This window comes from Geotrypetes seraphini, chromosome 1 (genome assembly GCF_902459505.1).
Source record: "Geotrypetes seraphini chromosome 1, aGeoSer1.1, whole genome shotgun sequence".
Taxonomy (NCBI): Eukaryota; Metazoa; Chordata; class Amphibia; order Gymnophiona; family Dermophiidae; genus Geotrypetes; species Geotrypetes seraphini.
This window is the reverse complement of record NC_047084.1, coordinates 319,088,223-319,112,880: the sequence shown is the minus strand read 5'-3', so window position 1 is coordinate 319,112,880 and position 24,658 is coordinate 319,088,223. Positions and strand designations below refer to the sequence as shown.

General features: G+C 46.7%; 1 protein-coding gene across 1 annotated transcript in view; it reads right to left on the bottom strand.

Annotated features, from left to right (window-relative positions):
• CENPE (centromere protein E) overlaps positions 1 to 17,849 on the bottom strand; it is a 539,120-nt gene extending 521,271 nt beyond the window's left edge. Inside the window, exons 1-4 of the mRNA XM_033956806.1 lie at positions 17,714 to 17,849; positions 8,877 to 8,974; positions 388 to 477; positions 191 to 309 (exon numbers count right to left, since the gene is read on the bottom strand). Of these exons, the coding sequence (XP_033812697.1) occupies positions 191 to 309; positions 388 to 477; positions 8,877 to 8,974; positions 17,714 to 17,769 (363 nt within the window). The 5' untranslated portion in view covers positions 17,770 to 17,849. The remainder of the gene's footprint in view (positions 1 to 190; positions 310 to 387; positions 478 to 8,876; positions 8,975 to 17,713) is intronic.
• Positions 17,850 to 24,658: the final 6,809 nt, after the last annotated feature.

Genomic DNA, 24,658 nt, shown 5'->3' with positions numbered 1-24,658 from the left:
AAGTTTGAGGCTTCCCACATATCCTGGTGGGTGGAGGGAAATAACCCAATGGTCCTGGAATAAAGTGGGATTGTAGAACATACAATTTAAAATATTTTAGAAGATACACCAAAAAAGCTGCAGTCTCAAATATTTTGGAAAATCTTAGTTTAACTCAGGGTAACATCTATCTTGTGCTGTTAACACTTACTTCAGTAATAATTTTGAAAATGTCTCCAATTGCGTGAGGTATAATGCCATAAGATGTATTTGTACCCATCATTGTATAGGTTTTTCCTGACGCTGTCTGTCCATAAGCAAAAATTGTGCCTACAAATGAGACAAAGTAATTGTATAAATAAGCCCATGAAAGAACTAAAATTGACTGTATAAACAAAAAAACCTTACCATTGTAACCTTGAATGACAGAATGGATAATTGGAACTGCTATTTCCTGATAGACTGTTTCAGTAGCTTCACCTGAATGGAATACACGATCTAAGAAAAAATATGCAATAGTTAATTTTCTAGTACAGACGTGCAATGTTTCTTAAATTTGCACCTGGAGAATTTTAATTTAAAAAAAAAAAATAAAAATAAGTTCAGAAATACTTTATACATACATTCATCTTTTCTATCTTAGGTAACCAGGAAGTTATTGCTCATGCAACAGCAGAGATTATTGTAATTTAGATATCACTACAACATGACCAACCTTTTGTTAACCTGTGTGATGCCATATTATTTTTGTGTTTTACGTATAAATTGCCTGCAAACCCAAAAGCTTATCAAGTGGTGTACATACACTTCTCCCTCCGTATTCGCGGTTTCAGCATTTGCGGTTTCGATTATTTACGGTTTTTAGCTTGCTGGCTCCTCCCCCCAAATTACATCAGCTTGCATAGAGAAATTGCCGATTCCAAGTGTTTACAGAGAAAATCGCCGATTCCCAGCACTTTCTTCACCGTGTTTTGCCTCTCCTTCAAGAACAGACCAGGTCTCCCACCATGTTATTTGCCGTTTCACTATATTCACGATGGTTTTTAATAGAAAACAGCGAATAACATATGAAAAAGCACAGTTACTTACCGTAACAGGTGTTATCCAGGGAGAGCAGGCATATATTCTCACATGTGGGTCATCTACGGAGCCCCGATGCGGACAGCATTTCAAGCAAACTTGATTGAAGATTCAAGCTTGCTGTGCTGCACCACGCATGCGTGCCTCCTGCTCCACTAGAGGGCGCATCCCCTCCTCGTGGTCTCCAGTTCACATATCCAGCAAAGAAGCCAACCCCGGGGAGGTGGGCGGGTTGTGAGAATATATGCCTGCTGTCCCTGGATAACACCTGTTACGGTAAGTAACTGTGCTTTATCCCAGGACAAGCAGGCATGATATTATCACATGTGGGTGACCTCCAAGCTAATAAGAAAGGGCGGAGGGAAGTTGGCAATTTAAGAAAATAGATTACGTAAAACTGATTGGCTGAACCGGCCATCGCTCCTGGACAGTGTATCCAGGTAGTAGTGGGAGGTGAAAGTATGAACCGAAGACCACGTGGCAGCCTTGCAGATCTCCTCAATAGGCGTAGACCTGAGGAAAGCTACCGAAGCTGCCATCGCTCGGACTTTATGCCCCGTAACTCGACCATGCAACGCGAGACCAGCCTGAGCGTAGCAGAAAGAAATACAAGCAGCTAACAAGTTGGACAAGGTGCGCTTGGAAACTGGGCGTCCCAACCTATTAGGGTCAAAGGACAAAAACAATTGTGAAACTGTCCGATGAGACTGAGTGCGTTGTAGATAAAAAGCCAATGCCCTCTTGCAGTCAAGAGTGTGGAGCGCCACCTCTCCAGGATGAGAGTGGGGCTTGGGGAAGAACACAGGCAGAACAATGGACTGGTTGAGATGAAAATCAGATACCACCTTAGGCAAAAACTTCGGGTGAGTGCGGAGAACCACCTTGTCATGATAGAATACCATGAAAGGTGGGTCTGCCACCAAAGCCTGTAGCTCGCTAACCCTCCGAGCAGAAGTGAGAGCGAGTAGGAAGATCACTTTCCAAGTGAGAAACTTAAGATGGCACTTATCCATAGGCTCAAATGGAGATTTCGTCAGTTGAGCTAGAACCACATTAAGATCCCAAACCACAGGAGGCGGTTTGAGGGGAGGATGAACATGCAAAAGACCCTTCATGAAACGAGAAACTAAGGGGTGGAGTGAAAGAGCCTTCCCTTCCAGGGGCTGATGAAAGGCGGCAATGGCACTGAGATGTACACGAATGGAATTGGTCTTCAGGCCAGAGTGAGATAAATGAAGCAAATACTCCAGAACCAAAGGCACAGGGATCGACACCGGGTCCTGGTGGCGAGAGGAGCACCAGGACGAGAATCTAGTCCACTTCTGGGAATAGCAGAGTCTAGTCGAGACTTTCCGAGAAGCCTCCAACACCTCCCTGACCGACTGAGACACGGGGAGAGAAGTCAGGGGGACAGAAACCAAGCAGTCAGATGTAGAGATTGAAGATTGGGATGTAACAGTGAACCCCGACTCTGAGATAGCAGAGAGGGAAACACAGGCAGAAGCAGAGGTTCCCTGACACTGAGTTGAAGTAGTAGGGAAAACCAAGGCTGGCGGGGCCACCGAGGAGCAATCAAGATCAGAGTGGCCCTCACCGATTTCAAATGAACCAGCGTCCTCAGAATCAGAGGAAAAGGCGGGAACGCGTAGAGAAACTTCCCCTCCCAATCGAGGAGGAAGGCATCGGCCTCAAGACAGTCCAGGGAGTATATCCTTGAGCAGAAGAGAGGCAGTTTTTGATTGTCGGATGAGGCGAACAGATCTATCTGGGGAGTCCCCCATGTGTCGAACACCTGTCGCAGGACCTGTGAGTGCAGGGACCACTCGTGTGGCTGGAGGAGGCGGCTGAGCCTGTCTGCCAGACAGTTTTGCTCTCCTTGTATGTAAACCGCTCGAAGGAGGATGTTTTGGGAGACCGCCCATTCTCAGAGACGCAGAGCTTCTTGGCAGAGGGACCATGACCCCGTCCCTCCCTGCTTGTTTACGTAGTACATCGCCACCTGGTTGTCTGTGCGGACGAGAACCACCCGGTCGTGAAGCAGGTGTTGAAAAGCCACCGTGGCGAGGTAAATGGCCCGAAGCTCCAGCACGTTGATGTGGCAGCGACGATCCTCTGTTGACCACAGACCTTGAGTGCGGAGACCGTCCACATGAGCCCCCCAGGCATACTCAGACGAGTCCGTGGTTAGGACCTTGTGGTGTGGAGGGGCGAGAAAGAGCAAACCCTTGGAAAGATTCGAAGAGTCAGCCCACCAACGGAGCGATTTTTGCAAAGGAGTCGTCACTGTCACGAGGCGGTTGATCGGGTCCTGATCCTGACGCCATTGTGAGGCCAAAGTCCACTGCGGTAACCGCAGATGAAGACTGGCAAGCGGAGTGACGTGGACGGTAGAGGCCATATGGCCGAGGAGCGTCATCATTTGTTGCGCCGAGACAGAGGTCGACCTCGAGATCTGTCGGCTCAGATTTACCAGCGCCTCCATACGCTGAGGAGGGAGGAAGGAACGTAGACGGACCGTGTCCAGCACGGCCCCGATGAATTGTAAGGACTGAGAGGGGCACAGCTGGGATTTTGGAAAGTTTACCTCGAACCCCAGACTCTGAAGAGAAATAATAGTCTGTCAGGTCGCTGAGATAACCCCCTCCCTGGTCAGGGCTTTGATCAACCAATCGTTCAGGTAGGGGAATACCTGCAGACCCTGGGAGCGCAAGGCAGCCGCGACCACTACGAGGCACTTCGTGAAGACCCAAGGGGACGAGGACAGGCCGAAGGGGAGGACCTGATATTGCAGATGGAGGTCTCCCACCTGAAAGCGCAGGTACCTGCGACAAGCAGGGTGCACCGGAACATGGGTGTAGGCCTCCTTCAGATCGAGGGAGCAGAGCCAATCGCCCTCGTTGATCAAGGGGTAAAGAATCGGAAGGGAAAGCATCCGAAACTTTTCCCGCACTAGAAACTTGTTCAGGCGCCTTAAGTCCAGAATCGGGCGCAGGTCCCCCGTCTTCTTCGGTACCAGGAAGTAACGGGAGTAAAACCTCTGGCCCCTCTGTTTTTGGGGGACTGGTTCCACCGCCCGCAGGCGAAGGAGATCCTGTGCCTCGGAGAGGAGGGACAACTGCGCTCGATTGGGGGGACACGCATTTGGTGGGCTGTCGGGACGGACCTCTCGAAAGTTGATTGAGTACCCTGATGAGATCACGCCAACGACCCATTAGTCCGACGTTATGGCTTCCCAGCGAGGGTAATAGGCTCGTAGGCGGCCCCCGATGGGAAGGAGGCCAGGCAGAGGCGCGGAGGGGGCCAGCCCCCATCCGCTCATCCCGTCAAAAGGACGGAGGCGGCTTCGTAGGCGCCGTAGACTGTGATTTAGGTAAAGCCCTAGAATGAGTCTGGGGGCGCCGAGGCGGCGGTCTGGAAAAGGCCGGAGTGGACTTCTGGGGGTAGCGGCGAGGCAATCCCCGAAAAGGACGAGAGGCTGGCAGTTTTGGCTTCTGCCAGACGAGGGAGGCAAAGGAACGTTCGTGTTCCGATAGCCGCTTCGTAGCTATCTCGATAGAGTTGTCGAACAGTTCTTTACCGACGCAAGGAAGGTTAGCTAACCGGTCCTGGAGGTTAGGGTCCATATCGACTAGCCGTAGCCACGCCAGCCGGCGCATGGCCACGGCGAAGGCTGCGACCCTGGAAGACAGTTCGAAGCCGTCGTAAGCAGCGTGGATTAAGTGCAGTCTGAGGTTTGAAAAATCCTCAAGGAGGAGGCCAAACGCTGCCTGGTGGGGGGCAGGTAAGTCCGCCAAGAAGGCGCCCAGCAGCCCAATGAGGTGTTTCAGATAGGAGGAGAAAGTGAATGTATAGTTCAGGACTCTAGAGGCCATCATAGAGTTCTGATACAAACGGCAGCCAAATTTGTCCAGTGTCCTGCCCTCGCGTCCTGGGAGGACCGCCGCGGATACCCTAGAGGGGTGAGCTTTCTTCAAAGAAGACTCCACCAATAAGGATTGGTGGGACAACTGTGGTTGCTCGAACCCCGGGCAGGGCACCGTACGGTACTTAGACTCCATTTTAGATGGGACAGCTGTCACCATGTAAGGAGTCTCGAGGTTCCTGATGAGGGTCTGCCGGAATACCGGGTTAAGCGGTAGCCGGAGGGACTCTCGGGGTGGGGAAGGCATGTCCAGTTCCGCCAGGTATCCCTTGGAGTACCTCGAGTCAGATTGTAAGTCCAAGTCAAGGGCACGTCCCATGTCCTGGACGAACCTCGTAAAGGAAGGCCGGTGTGATCCCGTGGCCCCTTGCGGGGATGGTGAACGAGACCTCCGTTTCGCTGAGAAGGAGGGGGGAGCCTCCCTCGAATAGCGAGGTTCATGTTCAGACCCTCGATCCGAGACCGGGGACGCGCTGTGGAAGCGCTCCGGGTTCGAGGACCTGCGTCACCTCAAGGAGCCCCTCGGGGACGACGCTGGGGTAAGGGGCACCGACCAATGTCATGTCGGAGACCTCTCCCCGAACTCCCTCGGCGAAAGCCTAGAGCCTCGGACCGGAGCCCCGGACCGAGGGGGAGTCAGTAGAAGCTTTGGGTTAGTGAGAGACAGCTCGGTAACCCGTAGCAGTCCCCCCGATCGAGTCGAGGGCGAGCAGCCTCGAGTCGGAGGGGAACTCCGGGTCTTTTTGGAGAATTGACAGCCCGAGGGGTCGAGGGGCTTCGATCTACGTTTCGCCCCGCGCAGCTCCGACGGGGACAAACGCCTCGAGTGCCTCGGGGAGGAATCTGAGGAAGAAGAGAGGCGGCGAAAACGGCGCACTTTGCCCCGAGGGGTCTCGATTCGGGGCTCAGGCTGGTCCGGCGCACGCGAGGTCGAGGTCAAGGCCGGGTGAAGGTGAGCCATGGCAGCAGATAGCTCCGTCGTGATCATTGCCCGGAGCAGCTCCTGGAACACCAGCACGGACAGCATCGATGGCATGTCCAAGGCCGCGGTGCACTCCACCGAGGGCGATCTCGATTTAGAGCATTCCCGAGTGGTGGAGGCACGTCTAGAGGTCTTCGAGGGCTTCGCCGGGGCCGTGGGTAAGGAACTCCCCCCTTGCCCGGCCATTGTCCCCAAGGTTGGCTTCTTTGGAGGTATGGAAGCTGAGGAAGGAAGAGGGGACTTACCCGGAGCCGAAGACTTCTGAGAGCTCGGGGTCTTCGAAGATGAGTCCCGAGGCGGGACCGAGGGACCCGAGGCCGAGGTCAAGGCCGGGGCCGACCTCGAGGCCGAGGTCGAGGGTTGGTCAGCAGCAAACAGGTCCGCCATGCGGGCCCGGCGGCGACGGAGCACCAGGTGTTGGAAGGTTGCGCACCGGGGGCAAGTTTCTGTCGGATGATCGGCCCCCAGGCAAAGGATGCACCAGCGATGCGGGTCTGTGATCGATAGTAGACGCTCGCACCTGGTGCACTTTTTAAAGCCAGTAACAGGCCGGGACATAGAAAAACAGGCGACCGCGGCCTATCAGGCCACGCGGCCGCGACGACCCCCGGGTCGCGAATTAAAGCGCGTTAAACGCGATGAGCAGGAAAAAAGAGAAAAATAACTATATGCACAGCGACTTTTAAAAATATAAAACAACAATAAATCGTGGTGCAAAGAAGGCACTTGGGGCAGAGCTAAGAAAAAACGTGTCTTCTTAGCACTGCGGAAAAAAACGAACTGGAGACCACGAGGAGGGGATGCGCCCTCTAGTGGAGCAGGAGGCACGCATGCGTGGTGCAGCACAGCAATCTTGAATCTTCAATCAAGTTTGCTTGAAATGCTGTCCGCATCGGGGCTCCGTAGATGACGTCACCCAAATGTGAGAATATCATGCCTGCTTGTCCTGGGATAAAGTTATTTACAGTTTTTCTGTATTTGCGGTTCTGTTAATCCCCTATCACAGCGAATATGGAGGGAGAAGTGTACAGCAAAGAACTCTGGCAATTCTGTACTATCACAAATCCTGTCTCCCTGTGTAAAGACAGACATTGTTTTTTGTTCTCCTGCTATGTATGTACAGAGAAACAGATGTCCCAAGCCTTCTTATCCTCGAGACTAGCTCTGACATCCTTGAAGATGCCAACACTGTTGCCACCATCTTGATCCAGCATTGGTACACCAGAATTCCTCTTAACAGAGGTCGCTGCGCATTTGTCTTGCATCTAATAGTTCTATTTGAATTGATCTAATGACTAAATACTCTCCATTATCTTAATTTTGTCATGCAACACTGAAACTATTAAAAACGCCCACAGAGACAGTCATGGCCATTATTTCTGCCTAAGTTCTTTGCTAGGAATCTTGCCAAAGTCAGAGTGGGCTGTGGCCAGCACATCCAATCTGTAGTGTTTAGCAAAGGAATGAAGTGAGGACAAATTTGCTCCCCTGCAGATCTCCTCAGGAGATACTGCCCAGGTCTCCATCCAGGAAGTGGCCTAAACCCTAGTAGAGTGGGCTTAGAGCCTCTGAAGCACTGGAAGATTCTTGCTGAAGTAGGCAGGACTCAATAACTGCCTTAAATCCATCTCACAATGAAGGCCTTTGAAGCCACCTGGTCTTTTCAAGAGCCACAGAAAGGTACAAAGAGGTGGTTCAAGAGATGAAATGCTCATTTGTCTCTGAGGTACCCAAGCAGCATCCACTGGACATCCAGCTTGTGAAGTCTCTGATCTTCAGGAGATAACCCCTGTGCCACAAAGAAGAGCAAACAAACCTTCAGATTCAAATGGAACGGAAACAATGCCTTTGAAAGAAAAGATGGCACTGTGCACAAGGATAAAGAACATTTCAAGAAGGAGAGCTAGAGATTCTGACACAACAGGTTCTGCACTTCTGAAACCCTTCTAGAAGAGGAGGCAGCCACCAAAAATACCATCTTAAGGGTAGGATTTCTTGATGGAAGCCAGGCACAGGGGCTAAAACTAATCCTAAAGGACCAGATTGAAATCCCAAGGATGAATAATGGGGTGCAGATGCACCACCCCATTCAGAAACAAACTATTACCTCTCTAAGCAAAACCAAAGAGATGCTTTTCACCTTCCTCCAAAAGCTGGCCATCATAGCCACCTGGACCCTCATGGAGTTCAAGGCCATTCCCTGCTCTAGAAACCCCAGAACATCAGAAGATTGAGTCATCCAGGGAGATAAGGCCTGCTCCCCACCCTAGAATACAAATATGGCAGATAGGGATGTAGACAGAGGACTTTCTAGAGTGAAGCAAATGTAGAAGCTACTGTGGGGGAAAACCCACACTTTCTCAATGGTCATACCATAAGCCAAAAGGGATCTAAATCTTCCATGTCTACCAGCCCTGACCACTGGGCAGCAAAGTGGACCCCTACCAGCAGACACCAGAGATCTGCATACCAAAGTCTACGAGGCTAATCTGATGTCACCAGCAAGTCCAGATGAGGTTAATGCACAATCCTGAGCAACCAGCAGTCAATGAAAAGCCTTGGAGGGAAGACAAGGGCATCGTTTCTTCAAGTTAGCTTAAGTATGTAACCTAATGGTCCAGAATAAGGCATAGAGCAGCATCCTGACACAACTATTCTGTTATGCTCATAAAAAATTACCCAGCTTTCTTCGACATGTACAATGTTAACTTATACGCAGTCTCAAAGACTCCCTCCTAGCTAGATCAATCTAATAGTGTAAGGCTTGAAAACCAAAACTAATATAGTTAGGGCATTATGTCAGCATTTTATTTTGATACTCTCCTGCAGATCAGTTCAAATTTCAAGTAGCTGTTGCACAAACAAATTCTGCATTAGAATACAATGCTCTTTTTATGTCTTCCCCAGTCTTACCAAAATTGAAGGACTTTGTACCATCAGTCTGAGAAACAGAACACTGATCTGCCTTCCAGAAGAATGTAACCGAATCACCTTGATCTTTGCTTTTCTCTCTACGGGGGGAGGGGGGGGAAAAGTTCAAAAATTCAGCATTTTAAAATTGCATCATATATAAATTATCACTTTAAAATGTTTGATATTTTTATTCAGTAGACTAAGAACATAAGACGTTGCCTCCGCTGGGTCAGACCAGAGGTCCATCGTGCCCAGCATTCCGCACCCATCAGGCCCATGACCTGTAATGTGATCCTTCTCTAATCCCTTTGATCCCTTTTATCCTTCTATCCATACTCTATCTAAAACCTATCTCTACTCTATCTGTATCCCTCAATCCCCCTATCGTTCAGGAATTTATCCAATCCTTCTTTGAATCCCCGTAGTGTACTCTGAACTATCACAACCTCCGGAAGCGCATTCCAGGTGTCCACCACCCTCTGTGTAAAAAAGAACTTCCTAGCATTGGTTCTAAAATTGTCCCCTTTCAGCTTCTCTGAGTGCCCCCTTGTGCTTGTGGTTCCTAATAATCTGAAGAATCTGTCCCTTTCTACCTTCTCTATGCCTTTTATGATCTTGAAAAGTCTCTATCATGTCTCCTCTGAGTCTTTTGATACTTTGCTTTCATCTCTCTGGCTTTTTCCTCTCCCCTCCCCCTCCCCAATATTCTTCTAAGTCCTGTTTCCTTACATTCCCAAACATGACCTCTGATTTGATGATGTTTATTCTTTTAACACCCCTCCCCCCCATACTTACTTATAGCAGGTGTTTGAGGAAATCAGGCCAATTATTCTCACATGTGGGCAGAGTCATCCACAGAGCTCCAGTGTGGACACTGAAAGTATAACAGTTTTAAAAAGTTCGAGAGAGAGCCCCCACCACGCATGCACATGTGCCTTTCCACTGAACTCACGAGCGCAGAACTAGCAGTAGAATATAATACCTAAAGAAATATAAATTGAAAGAGAGGTGGGAGGGTATTTGAGAATAATTGGCCTGCTGTCCTAGGAAAACACTTGCTACAGGGTAAGTACTTTTGCTTTCTCCAAGGACATGTGGGAATCCCTAGCTACCAGGCTTACAAAAAAAGAAAGGAAAAAGAACTTTAGGACAATAGTTCAACCAACCTGAAAACATATATACATTTGTGAATGTGCAGCCTGGAACAGAACAAAACAGGCTTAGGGGGTTGGATTCTAGACCCCTAAAAAATTTTGCAGGACTATTTGACCAAACTGACTGTCCCTTCAGGTATCCTGCTCTAGAGGCAGTAGCGAAATGTGAATGTGTAGACTAAAGCCCATGTTGCAGCCTTGCAAATTTCGTCAATGGAAGCAGATATAAAGTGAGTTACTGACACCGCTATAGCTCTAACATTGTGAGCCTCAACATAACCCTCTAGAAGTGACCCAGCCTGGATGTTAAAATGCAGAAGGAAATGCAGTCTGTCAGCCAATTGAAAATTGTGCATTTATGATGGCAACCCCAAACCTCCTGAGGTCAAAAGAAAAATGTTGCGTAGTCTGTATGGCTTAATCTGAAGGTTACATTTGAATCAGTCAATAGTCTTTCCAACACTTTTTCCCAAATAAGAAAAAGCCAAATAAGAAAAAGCACAGACTAGCCTTACCTGCGTACGTTCTGGTTCAGCAGGAACTTGTCTAACTTTATCTTGAATCCCTGGAGGTTGTTTTCCCCTATAACAGCCTCCTGAAGAGCATTCCAGTTGCCCACCACACTCTGGGTGAAGAAGAACTTCCTTAAGTTTGTACGGAATTTATCCCCTTTTAGCTTTAGAGAGTGCCCTCTCGTTCTCTCTTCCTTGGAGAGGGTGAACAACCTGTCTATCTACTAAGTTTATTCCCTTCATTATCTTGAATGTTTTGATCATGTCCCCTCTGTCTCCTCTTCCTGATAGCACACTGCATACCTTTGGACTGTAAGCGAGCATTGGCCTTTTACATTTCTTAAAGTAAGAACTAAATATTTCATGGGGTGTCCTAATTTTTTCACATGACTGTATACTATCTAAGATATCATACCTCACGTCAATCTAAGAATGTGATCTACATTTTGAGTTGACCTTTATCGACTAGGATGATAGAACATGTCAGCACCTTTTGTAGCACATTGCATAGAGAAAGATCACTGTTTCTCTATGCTAAAATGCACTGTTAGTGATAAAATTGAGGTATCTTTACATCAGGGGTGACATCGAGCGGATTTTGTGGCAAAGAGAATGATGGGATTTTTCATCTGAAGACATTGCAGCCTTATGGATTGAATACTTCAATGGAATGGCAACCTTTTTAATGCTCAAAATAAAAAATGTCCAAGAAATCTGGTGCTAAAGATACTTGCAAAAGAATCGCCACCATTCACCAGATAAACCAAATAACAAAACTTAGTGTTGCTTCTCTTGTACTCGATCATGAGATGTTAAGTGAGCAAACAAACCATTGTAATAATGGTTCATGTTCTCATCACTGCACAATTTATTTTTTCTTTTCTTGCTTGGTGAAGAATACTCAAATAGTTATGAAATTTATGTGCTCAAATCAATAATACTTAGCTTAAAAGTTCATCCATGGGTCCTGACACGTTTCGCTAACTGGCTGCTTCAGAGTAACCCGGTAAGTAACATGAATAATTTTGCTCACAGAGTCTCATGATAAAAAAATGCAGAAAACTTCATTAGATCACTGTATTGGAAACCTTAAGTGCATACATTTCCAACTACAATATTCATGGCACTAGGACATACCTGCTTCACATGCTTCCAAGAGAGTTAAAAAAAAAAAAAAAAAGCACCAGCCCGGAGGCTCCTCTTCTTCCTAATATACACCACACTGCTGGATTATATTCAGATTCCATTTTAACTTGGAAGAGCTTGCCCAATCTGACAAATTTTGTAAATGATAAACTTTCTGTCAGAGACCTCCTCCTAGGTGGTAGAGGAGAGGGATCCGAAGAAATACCATAGGTCTCTGGGGCAGAGAGCTCTAGATCAGAGTAAGTCAGATCTGAAAAATCTGAATTGAAGTCAGTCCTCTTGGGAGGTAAGGTATGGTGTCGATGAGCAGTCTTTAGATTCAGAATGATGTTGATGAGAAGGCCTGGAAGGACTTCTGTGTCCCGGTGCCAATCAGACGTGGAGTGAGTGGTATTGTAGCACTGAGGCAAGCGAGTGTTAGTATGATGCCTTCTAGTTGATATTGTCACTCAAGGAGCGATGCTGAGGCTGGATCTGTACCTATGGAGCCAAGGGAGGAAAAGGGACCAGTTGCGTTTGCAGCATATGTGCCAGCTCCCTCTGAAGTAGCTCTTTAATTTGCTCCTTTATAGGTTGTACTGGTACCGCAGATGTTGTCGATACAGCTGGTGCTGCAATGCTTCGAGGCGTTGGTGACCTCGATGAAGCATGCCTCTGAGGAGACACAAACTGCAGAGAAGGAGATCTTGACTTCTTGTGTTGACACTTGGCATACGTCAACTTACTTAATTGCCTGACGGATGCGTAGAGGGCGAAGTATAAGAACGCTTCTTAGCATTTTTTAGGAGGTGAAGCGGCTGATGGTACTGTCAGAGCTGACACCAAGAGGGATGCCGGTGTCGATGCCGAGGCTTCCAGAGAATTATTTTTGGGCTTCGATGGTAAAGAAGACATGGTTCATGTTAAAGAGAACCCAAAACGTTTCTCTTGCTGTAGAAGCCTAGCCTTCAAAGCATAGAACAGCGGACACAAGAGTCCACCCAATGCTCAGGGCCAAAACAATGAAGGCACCAGTTGTGCAGGTCAGTGATGGAGATGGCCCTGTTGCACCATGTACACTTCTTGAACATCGATGGAAAAACAGCCTCAGTGAAATAAAAGGATTCAATCATACCAGATGTCGAGTGATGGAGAGTCTGAAAAGGCGAATAAAGGCTGAGAAGGGACTGGAGGCTGTGAAATTTCAAAGAAAAAAGAAAAAAGTTTAGGACAGTAAGTACTTGAAAGAAAAAATGAAGAAAAAAATAAACAATGGGAAGGCAGGAAAAAAATGGAGAAAAACACACGTTCACTTGGAAAAATCCAAGGCACAACTTTTTAGATCCATGGATAACTAAGAACTGCTGGTTCCGCGAGCCAACATCAGACAGGAAGGCACTTGTGCACGCACAGTATGGGCAGTCTCGAAGCTAAAAGTGACAGTACACTTTTAAACTGTCTGTGAGAATATGCTTAAACTATAACCCCGACAGCATCACGTTTCAGCACAAAGATGCGTCTGCCTCAGGGGTCAACATACTATGAAACACAAGTGGAGAGTGATGAGAAAAACTAAGTTACTGGAAGTATTGTCTCATCAAAAGCATGGCCAAAAGACTGAAAAGTTTCAAACATATTCTGAAATGACTTCTATCCCCAACCCCTCAGACATGCAGCCAGCTCTCTCAACTAATCTTGTGTCCTCAAACCAATCAGACAGCCCAGATATAGAATGACAAGGATTACCACAAGGATGGGATAGGGACAGGGACAAACTTTGTCCCCATCATTCTCTAAAAACTTGAGACTACCTGTAGTATCAGAATGTAAAAACTTACACATCTTAAGACAATTGACAACTGAATTCAATTATCAAAAAATTTAAACTGCAGAAGCTGCTTTTGGATAAATTTTAAATGAACTTCTGTTAAAAACATCATTTGTGTTTTGTCTGCCTTTGATGTGGCAACAAGTCTTGTCTGCTGATCAGACTCCTGTTATCTGTAACGTCCTTCCATCATGTACCCAGATACTCAAGCATCTTACTGTTACTGCAACAAATTCACCCATCCTTGCTGGAATCAAGGAGCATTTCTAACATTTAATAAGACACTTATTTACCTGTGCATCCACTACACAGTTTAGGTTCTCTTCGAAACCCTTGGCTGAAAGACAATCCAATTGCCTTCCCAAATGTGAAAACATAGGCAACCGTATCTTTGAGAAGGTTGTACCAAAACCAGATAAAAATGGAAGGCTCTATTTGTGATTTAAACAGCTGTATAGAACATTGTCCCTTTTTATATTTTAATAAAAAGATTTAATAATACATGTTCAAGGCTTGTGCAAAAGAAGACAAAGTCCACAGGGATGGAGCAGGAACAGAGCTCATGGAGAAAAGACGAGGATGGAGACTATGGGGATGGGGAAAAAGTCTGCAGGGATGGGGACAAATTTTGCCCCCATGTCATTCTCTAAGCCCTGCCTCTCCTTCCTTAAATATCCTTCCCACTCTCTCCCTGTAATCATTCAATTTGTCTTCATTTAAACAGTCAGCCGAGCTCCCCTCCTGTTCCTTTCCACAAGCAGATAGCCAGTGTTCTCCTGCCCCCCCCCCCAAAAGGAAGCAAACAGTTTCTAGCCAGCTACTTGAATCAGACTGTAAAAGCCCCAGGACTTTGTTTCTGCAGCCTGTCCTCTTTAGTGCACATAGCGGCTCAGATTTAGGCTCCCCAGGGCTCTTCACTGTTGCATCCACGTAGTACCTGTGGTTTCTCCAGCAGTCTCCTTTCATTCTAGCAAGAACAGCAGACTACTGGGAGGCTTAAACAGTATGTGTGTGCAGAGAAATTGAGACATTCCCTGCACACACAAACACAAATAAAAAAAGGACACGGCAAAGAGGAAAACAAAAAACTGAACTGGTAAGGCACCCTATTGGTTTCATATTCTTGGGATACCAGCAGCTGGTCAAATTCTGCACCACTTGAAAATTCTGCAGGGCGAAGAAATTCAGTGCAAATTCTGCATTGTGCAGAATTTCCAGGAGTAAGGTTACCATATGTGCTTAAAAAAATAAATAAAAAGAAGAGGACACCTGACCCCACCCATCCCACCCTTACCTCCCACTAATCTCACCCTAAGCCACCCCACCACATACTCTTTCTCTCTCCAGCACTTTCTGTTCCTGTGTAGGCGGGACGCTGCAGAGTGAAGGTTTCCAGGGCAGGCCAACAGCAGCACATCGCTAATACTGTTGGCTGCCAGAAGTTTTTAAACTGCAGCCCTGGAGAAGGTACTGGGTACCTGGGAGACTCACATTAGCCAAATCTGACTCCAGGGTGAGGCTAAGACTGCAGACAGCGAGTCCAAAACCCAAACAAACTTACTCCAGTCCAGGAACCCATCCAGACACCTAGACAGTCCTCTTAAAAAAAAAAAAAAAAAAAAAAAGAGAGAGAGCATGTCTAGGTTAAATCCAGACATCTGGTAACTCTATCCAGGAGTAATAAACACCTGTCACACTACAAACTAAGCAAAAGCAACAGCTAGAATGGTTTTGGTGAGACCAAAGTTATTTCTGCATCCACTTCACCTTTTTGGAGTGAACCACTTCATGGCCTAGTGGTTAGAACAGCTGCCTCAGCACCATGAGATTATGAGTCCAATTCCTACTGTAGCTCCTTATGACTCCTGTACTCCTGGTGGAATTCGGCACAAAATATTTCAAAATTCTGCAGTTTATTTCTAGTGTTTCATGTAGAAGTCTCCTATATTGAAATTCCTTCCTGCCTTTTCATTTCTCAGGTTCCAGCCGCCTCAGTTCCTTCTCTCACTCCAACTACAGTTCTGTCTCCCTCTAAATACTACCCCCTCCTTGATCTCACTTGGCAGTCTATAGGGGCCAAGGAGGGGATTGAGGGTGCATCTCTCTCTCCTCTGGCTCAGAATCTCTTCCTCCCTTCCCATCCCCTTCCTGGTCATTCTCTTCTCCCTCCCCCCCCCCCCCACACACACAAGTCCAGCATCCTTCACTCTCTTCTCCCCCACACACTCACGCAAGTCCAGCATCCTTCACTCTCTTCTCCCCCACCCACTCGCAAGTCCAGCATCCTTCACTCTCTTCTCCCCCACCCACTCGCAAGTCCAGCATCCTTCACTCTCTTCTCCCCCACCCACTCGCAAGTCCAGGATCCTTCACTCTCTTCGCCCCCACCCATACACGCTTGCAAGTCCAGCATCTGTGTCCCCTCCACTCCTCCCCATGGGCTTAGTATCCCTGTTCCCTCTTCCTGAAATTCCAGGCCAGTATCCATATCCCCATCTGTGTCTGGCCTCTGTCTGACCAACTGACCCCCCAACCCCGTGAGAGCAGACATACCTGTGGGCTTTCCAAAGCAGTAGTGGAGACAGTGGCTGGTCAGTAGGCAGAGGCAGTAACATAGTAGTAGATGACGGCAGATAAAGACCCGAATGGTCCATCCAGTCTGCCCAACCTGATTCAATTTAAATTTTTTTTTTTTTTTTTTTTCTTCTTAGCTATTTCTGGGCAAGAATCCAAAGCTTTACCCGGTACTATGCTTGGGTTCCACCTGCCAAAATCTCTGTTAAGACTTACTCCAGCCCATCTACACCCTCCCAGCCATTGAAGCCCTCCCCTGCCCATCCTCCACCAAACGGCCATACACAGACACAGACCGTGCAAGTCTGCCCAGTAACTGGCCTTAGTTCAATATTTAATATTATTTTCCGATTCTAAATCTTCTGTGTTCATCCCACGCTTCTTTGAACTCAGTCACAGTTTTACTCTCCACCACCTCTCTCGGGAGCGCATTCCAAGCATCCACCACCCTCTCCGTAAAGTAGAATTTCCTAACATTGCCCCTGAATCTACCACCCCTCAACCTCAAATTATGTCCTCTGGTTTTACCATTTTCCTTTCTCTGGAAAAGATTTTGTTCTACGTTAATACCCTTTAAGTATTTGAACGTCTGAATCATATCTCCCCTGTCTCTCCTTTCCTCTAGGGTATACATATTCAGGGCTTCCAGTCTCTCCTCATACATCTTCTGGCGCAAGCCTCCTATCATTTTCGTCGCCCTCCTCTGGACCGCCTCAAGTCTTCTTACGTCTTTCGCCAGATACGGTCTCCAAAACTGAACACAATACTCCAAGTGGGGCCTCACCAATGACCTGTACAGGGGCATCAACACCTTCTTCCTTCTACTGACTACGCCTCTCTTTATACAGCCCAGAATCCTTCTGGCAGCAGCCACTGCCTTGTCACACTGTTTTTTCGCCTTTAGATCTTCGGACACTATCACCCCAAGGTCCCTCTCCCCGTCCGTGCATATCAGCTTCTCTCCTCCCAGCATATACGGTTCCTTCCTATTATTAATCCCCAAATGCATTACTCTGCATTGAATTTTAGTTGCCAGGCATTAGACCATTCCTCTAACTTTTGCAGATCCTTTTTCATATTCTCCACTCCCTCTTCCGGTTGCTTACGGCCACCCCGCCAGGGCCTTCCCTCTGCTACTTTGTCCACAAAGTGGCACAGCAGAGAGAAGGCTCTGGCAGGGACAGCCACAAGCAGCATGTTCATAGAGTTGTCTCTACTAGCAGACCACTACTACAGTACTGCTCTTGGAGGCCCGCAGGTATGTCTGCTCTTAGAGGGGGAGGGGTTGGTGTTGGTAAATCTGAGAGAGGGGTCAGGAGCAGGTCTGTGTAGAATTCTGCACGGATAGGTAATTCTGCGCTGCTCAGTTGTACAGAATTCCGCTAGGAGTACTCTGGGTAAATCACTTGACACTTCATTGCCCCCAGCTATAAAGGAAGTCAAAAGCTAGCAGGAAGAGGTCAGATCCACTATTATGGAGAGCTGCCTGAAAGACCAATCCGTAGGGTCGAAGGAAAACAGGCAGTTTTGTCAGTTCGGCTCCCAAAGAGAAAGATGAAGGCAAAGGATGCAGAACTCCTCTAAAGATTAAAAGAATGGAGAATTACAAATCAGCCCCCCCGAGAGCCGCCACCTTCTCCTCACCTGTGGATAAGCGGTCGTAGCCGCACACATACTTTCACCGTGTCTTCTTCAGACATTTTCCTCACAAAGTCACAGTTAAAAAAAAAAAAGCCCCAAAAGACCTAAAACAGCATCAATAACCTCCTCCTCAAGAGCCGGCACTGTCTAAAACAACGCGCGCACCCGCCTTCCCTCAATTTGAATCTCCCCCGGTTCCACTTCTAATTGGATGGTCTTTGCTTACGTCACTGTAAAGCATTTACCACTTGTTGAGTTGAGAGGGGGAGCCTGGCTTGGAAATGTAACAACAACAACAAAAAAAATCGTACCGGGAAACCAAAAATGGTGTGTGGAACGAAATGTAAGCAGAAATTATTTTTTTAAATATATGTACATTATTTATTTGGGTTATGTGAGGTCTCTTCTCGGGCTGGGATTTTTTTTTCTTGCGGCGGGAGGAGGAGGAGCGTCGTTGCTGAACCCGGAAGTAGTATTGGTAGGTATGAGTGCAGATGAGAGCTATTTGTTCATATTGGGCCACTGAGGGAACGGCACCATGCTCAGGAATGGGGTGGAACATCAAGATGTGAAAACGGAAAGCACGTTGGAGCGTTTGGGCATGCTGGTAAAATGTTACTCTCCGTTCGTCGGCCAAGCCTCTCGCATCATTCTGTACCCTTCTCTTTCACTGCCAACTCCCGACTCCGCCCCTTCTTTCTTGTGGCGCCCTATGCCTGGAACAGGCTGCCTGAATCAATACTTGTGTTCTCTCCCTAGCAGCGTTCAAATCCAAGCAAGCCCACTTTTTTTTTAATCTGTTTTTAACTCCTAACTCCCACTCACTGCTGTCAGATACCTATACCCACTGTATCATTTCCTCTACCATAATCTTCCCCAACCCCAAAATGTCCTGTCTAAATTAGATTGTAAATTCTTCTGAGAAGGGACCATCTATTGTATGTTAAAATGTACAGCGCTGCGTACGCCTTTCAGCGCTTTAGAAATAATAAATAGTAGTCAAGACTAGGTCTCGGTGTACGTTTGAGTGCATGTGTGAGAAATTAGCAGGTTGGAGAGCTGGACTGGGGTGCTACAGTTCGGTAGTGGATGCAGACTAGTGCTGCCCAATTGAGGGGGAAAAATTTTTGATTCAATTCAGCCTATTGAATCGATTTTCTTGCCCAATTGGGTGTTTTGTTTTGGGTGGTTTTTTTTGGGTTTTTTCAAACATCCTGATGGGTTTATATTATAAACAGTACTATGCTGGAACAATAATCACTAATAAGTGCCAAAGCAGAACCTAAGCTGTACTGAGCATGAAAGGAACTTGACCATTAAATGAAACTCACGCAAGTGCTCAGAAACTTTGTTATAAGGTAGAAAAACCGGGGACAAGCCCCTATATTGTGGACTCCTTAATTTTTCATTGCACTGCTGTAAGTTTTTTTGGTAAATAATATAGCTTTACTCAAAACTCGTAGTAGTGATCAAATGTTATAAAGTCCAAAAGGCTGAAAAATTTATCTTAGCTTCAAAACACCACGCTTTCCAGTGAGTAAAGATGTGATGATTCAAGCAGGGTTCTGACGCATTTTGCCCATTAAGGCTGCTTCAGAGAACCCCCTCGGTGGACTCTCCCCAGATCAAGTGATGAAAATGCTAAAACAAAAAAGTGAATAATATACTGAAAATGAACAACTCAAAATAAAACTCCTGACACTAGCGGTAGGGTACCTCTCAATCTTCTAATTGCTCTTCCTCTTCCGGTGTAATGACGTAACCCCCTCAGTTGAACTTCGTATTTCTAAAACTAAAACTGTCAATTATCGGTGAAGAAACGCCCACCATTCCATCTCACGGAATATCCAAGCCTGTTCCTTTTTCCATATGTGAGCTTGCAAGTTACCACCACGGAGCAACTGCGGAACTTAAAAACATAAAAATAGCCTTACTGGGTCAGACCAATGGTCCATCTTGCCCTGTTTCCTGTTTTCGCGGAGGTCAATCCCAGTCACAAGTACCTGGCAAAAACCCAGACTATGGACTTTTCCTCCAGGATCTTGTCCAAACCTTTATTTAAAACCAGGTACATTAACTGCTCTTACCACATCCTCTGGCAACGTATTCCAGAGCTTAACAATTCTCTGAGTGAAAAAAATAAAACAAATCGCAAATCTTCAAGCTCATGAGACTTTTCTTGTTGAGTCAGTGGTCCTGACATATCTCCCCGTTAAATCTTACTAAGATGTTCAATGATTCTGGATTTAATGGTCTACTGGTATGCCCAATGTAAAATAGTGGGCAGGGCAGGCAATCGTGTATACCGCCCCCACTGTGTTGCAGTCCGTTTGCTTACTTAAATGGTGAACCTTGTTCAAGGTAGTATGCCGGATAGTAGCTGTTTCCATCACTTAGTCACACACACTGCAACGATTGCATCAGTAGTGACCAGGGGGTTCTTGATGGCTAACTGCCCTCTGACAAGTACCGTATTTTCACCCATATACTGCGCACCCGTGTAAAACGCGCACACGGGTATAGCGCGCGGGGAACACAAATTTATGAAAAAAAATTTAATATAGCGCGCACACGCGTATACCGCGCATGCTAAAACCTCCTCCCACCTACTCCGAACCGGCATCCTCCCCCCCCCCCCCCGCTTACCCGAGAGAGCATTTTTTTTTCATTCGAATCCGGCATTCCCCCTGCGAACCGGCATCCTCCCCCCCGCTCGCGTCATCCCCCCCCCCGCGATCCTACATCTCCCCCAGCACCGCAAAACATCTCTTACCCGATTGGGCACCAGCACCAATGCACAGGATGTGCCAGTGCCAGTGCCCGAAGATCCTCCCTCGTTGGGTTGGGCTGGGCTGGGCGGTGCGGTGCGAGAGAGATCCTCCTTCTTCCTGCGCCGGGCTGGACTAGGCTTTGAGCATTTGCGCATGCTCAAAGCCTTCTGGTCTCGCTCTCTCCGAGAGATTATCTCGGAGATCTCGAGAATCTCGGAGAGAGCAGGAACTAAGGCCTTGAGCATGCACAGATGCTCAAGGCCCAGCCAAAAGGACGACAGATCTTCGGGCACCAGCATGTCCTGTGCGTTGGTGCCAAGTGCCAGATGGGGGGTAAGTGATGTGTTCGGGTGGGTAATGGGTATGGGGGGGTGGGGGGCCCTCGTACATCGAGGCATGCTCGGATTCTGAGGCGCCGATTTTGCAAATGTTTTGCTCGTCTTGCAAAACACTCGCTAACCGGTGCACTTGTAAACTGAGGTACCACTGTATTGTCCAAGATGACACCTAGATCTTCTTTTTCTCTTGGGTGTTGAAAACCTTTGCAGCTGTTCTGCTCACATGAATGACAACCATCTTCAAAAATTTAGTTTTACTGATAGCAAAGTGGATTGAATTGCTGCCTTTCCCAAAAGCAATTCTTTTTAAGACTTAATACAGGCTGCCTGAACTGACTGCCCCGAGTACTGTCTTGGGGGGGAGGGGGAGGGGGAAGGCAACACTGGCACTTCTCCTACTCCCCCCACATACCTCTTTAAACATTTACCGGTGCATCATCTTCCACCTGCTGCTTGCACCAGCCTCAGCTCCCTTCTGACATCACATCCTGGTCTGAAGGGAGCCAAACCCAATGTGAGCATCAAGTGGAAGATGATGCATCGGTAAATGTTTAAAGAGATATGTGGGGGAGGAGGAGAAGTGCTGGTTCTGCCTCCCCCTCCCTCCCACAAAGATGGTACCCAGGGCAGTCAGCCAGTGCCACCCTCCCTCCCCTCCACAAAGGCAGTATTCAGGGCAGTCAGCCCTCCCTTACTATGCCACTGATTGTTCAGTCAGCCTGTATTAAGGGCTAGATTCACTAAGCCCACCGATCAAGTCCCAACCACGTAGCGACCCCTTTGCAATCCAATTTCCCTCCGACCCGATTCACTAACCTCTGTCCCGATCATCCTCCGATCTGCGCATGCAAATGAGGGGGAACAGCATTCAAATGTAGGTAGGCAGTGATTCACTAAAAAAATGAGGGACACCGACTGGACTGACCGATCCAAAAATAAGCGACTGCTGAGGACCAGTCGCTCAGGTCCTTTCCGACTGCCCTGCCTTCTGCCGCCCTGCTTCTTTACTCTCTGCCCCAATCGCCGCCCTGCTTCTGCCTCGACTTTGCTCTCTGTCCTGACTCTCCTGCTCTCAGCCACGATCGCCGCCCTGCTTCTGCCCCAACTTTCCTGCTCTCCTGCTCTCAGCCACGATCGCTACCCTGCTTCTGCCCCAAGTCTCCTTTTTTTTTTTTTTTTAATTCTTTATTTAAATTTTTCAAAACAACAATTCACAAGCGTAATCTTGTTCCATGAAATACAGAGAAAGAAAACAGGTTCCACCAAAGTAATATATCAAATTTGAACAAAACAATTCAAATTGAAAATTTAAAAATACATTTTTATCCCTTCCTTAGACCACTAAAAAGGGGTGTGATAATCATATACTAGTTGGAGACATAAATTTAAGAATTTAATTTAAAGGAAAAGGCTTAATGAGGCACGGCTACCCTCCAATTTATTTTATTCCTTTCTACATCATACCTTGGTAATCCTTTAACTCTTAGTAATCTTTTTAACTTTTAGAAACTCCTTTAAATGTTCTGATGAAAAGAAAACATATTTGACTCCCAAATACCTTACCAAACATTTACAGGGGTAGGCTAGAAGAAATGTAGCACCCAATTTTAGAGTTTCTTGTCGTAGGGAAAGAAATTCTTTCCTTCGCTCCTGAGTCACTTTAGAAACATCTGGATAAATCCAAATACGTTGTGCCCCAAATAATTTTTGAGAATTTTTAAAGTATAATCTTAAGATCATATTTAAATCTTGCTCAAAAACAAAAGATATTAGAAGTGTAGATCTTGCAGTATCTGGATTCAAGGTTTGTTCCAAAAGAGCAGTAACATTGGCAAAGTCAATCTGTTCCTCTTGTCCATTATTTTTCTCTTGTTCAACATTTATTTCCTGAGGAAATTTTTTGTTTGGCAAATAATAAATCTTATTTAAAGGAGGAATATTTTCAGGAGAAATTCCCAATTTTTCAATCAAATATCTTTTGAAGAAATCAATAGGCGGAACACCAGGTGAAATTGGGAAATTCAATATACGAAGATTCAATCTCCTATTATAATTTTCAAATTGCTCTAATTTCCTATGTATAGAGGAATTATCTTTAATTATTGCTGTTTTAAACATTTGAAGCTGTTGTATGTCCTCCTGTATCTGTTTGTTTTGGTTTGAGAAATCCAGTTTAACTGAGTCAATAGATTTAGTTAAAGTATCAATTTTAAAGTTAATATTTGTTACCTCCTCAGTATTTTTAGCCATAGAAGCCTCCATACGTTGTAGAAGCACCCAGATATCTCCCAAGGAAGCCTACGATGGTGTTGGTGTAGATATGCTGATTGTTGGTTCTTTCAGCTTCCCTGCACTTGCTCGTTCCGGTCCAGCGCCCTCACCAGGCAGCTCCATGGTTTCCCTTCCGGGGTCATGTTTCTCCCGCTGCTGAGTCCCGGCTGTAGCAGGACACCCGGGGACGAAAGGATCCGGAGGGGACAGAGATATTTCACTCCCCGAAAGGGAGAAAAGCTCTCCACCGCCTTCTCCCAAAACCGGGTCACCACCTCCGATAACTCGGGTTGCCGTCGATTGAGTCGTAAAGAAGCGTTCCAGCGATTGCTGGATAGTTTGCTGCATGGGTGTCGAAGAGAGGGCTGGCGAGGAAACGGCCCTCAACACCCCTTTCCTTTTCGGCGGCATTACACTCAAAAGAGAGGTAAGAGGAAAATACTCCTGCAAACGTCCGGCAAACGTCCCGATCTTCTTACACGCTTCACTGCGACTCACTCACCGCCGCCATCTTGTCACCCCAAGTCTCCTGTCCGACTCGCTGCCCTGCTTCTGCCCTGACTCTCCTTGCCTTCCCCCGCAGCATGAGCCCGTGGTTTTAACGGGCTCGTAAAAAACAAGAAAATGTTTTCTTTTTGCAGCTCTGCCTGCCACGGAGGGCCAGCGTATGCTACATCTACAGATGGTCTGCACATGCGTTGGGATTGCCTGAGAGCGATCCATGCAGTTGGTTGGGGGCATGATTCTGATTGCCCTCATTTGCATGAGGGCGATTCATGAATCAGCCCCCCCCCCCCCCCCCCGGATATGGATCGGATCAGATCTGTGCCCTTAGTCTTAAGGGAAAGGCAGCAGACATAAATTATTTTTAGCTCTAGATGGCAGTGCAGCCTGGATAATCTTCAGCTGCCTGTGGAAGTTTAATGTTACTCTTTGATTTCCACACTATTTCTTTCTTCCTCCTGTGTCCTCATTAAGAATTACAATATGGCACTAATTGTTACTGCTGCAGATGCTTGGCACCCGTTTATTACTTTTGGAAACAAGAGAAACCAGTCTTGTAAATAGCTCTGATTATCTTTCAGGCATGATAGCACCAATATTATATATATATATATACCCACAGGGTATTCTAAAATATCTCATCTGTGTCTTCAACTTTATTTATTTTTTTTCAGTTTTGATGGCTCACTTAAGAATTGTATTAAACTAATTCCCGCATCACCGGTTATCTTATACTGACCTACATGAAGCACAGCCTTCTTCTCCCTCTTGTTCTGAAATGAAGGGGTGCTAGTTTACAGCTAAAATAAGAAGCAAAGATATTGGGCCCATTTTAACAGTACATTTTAAATGCCTCCTTTTTCCACTTGCAGTTGATCTATTTGTATATTGAAATTATTAATCTATAGCTTTTATTGCAATTCATTATACACGGGACTGCCTTTGTGTTAATGAAATCGCCCATCACCTGCAGTTGATGTAAAATACTGCTGTATGTGGGTTTACAGCGCTGGTTATCGCCTTCCTTAGGAATACAATCTAAAGCTACTTCCCTTATTTTTACA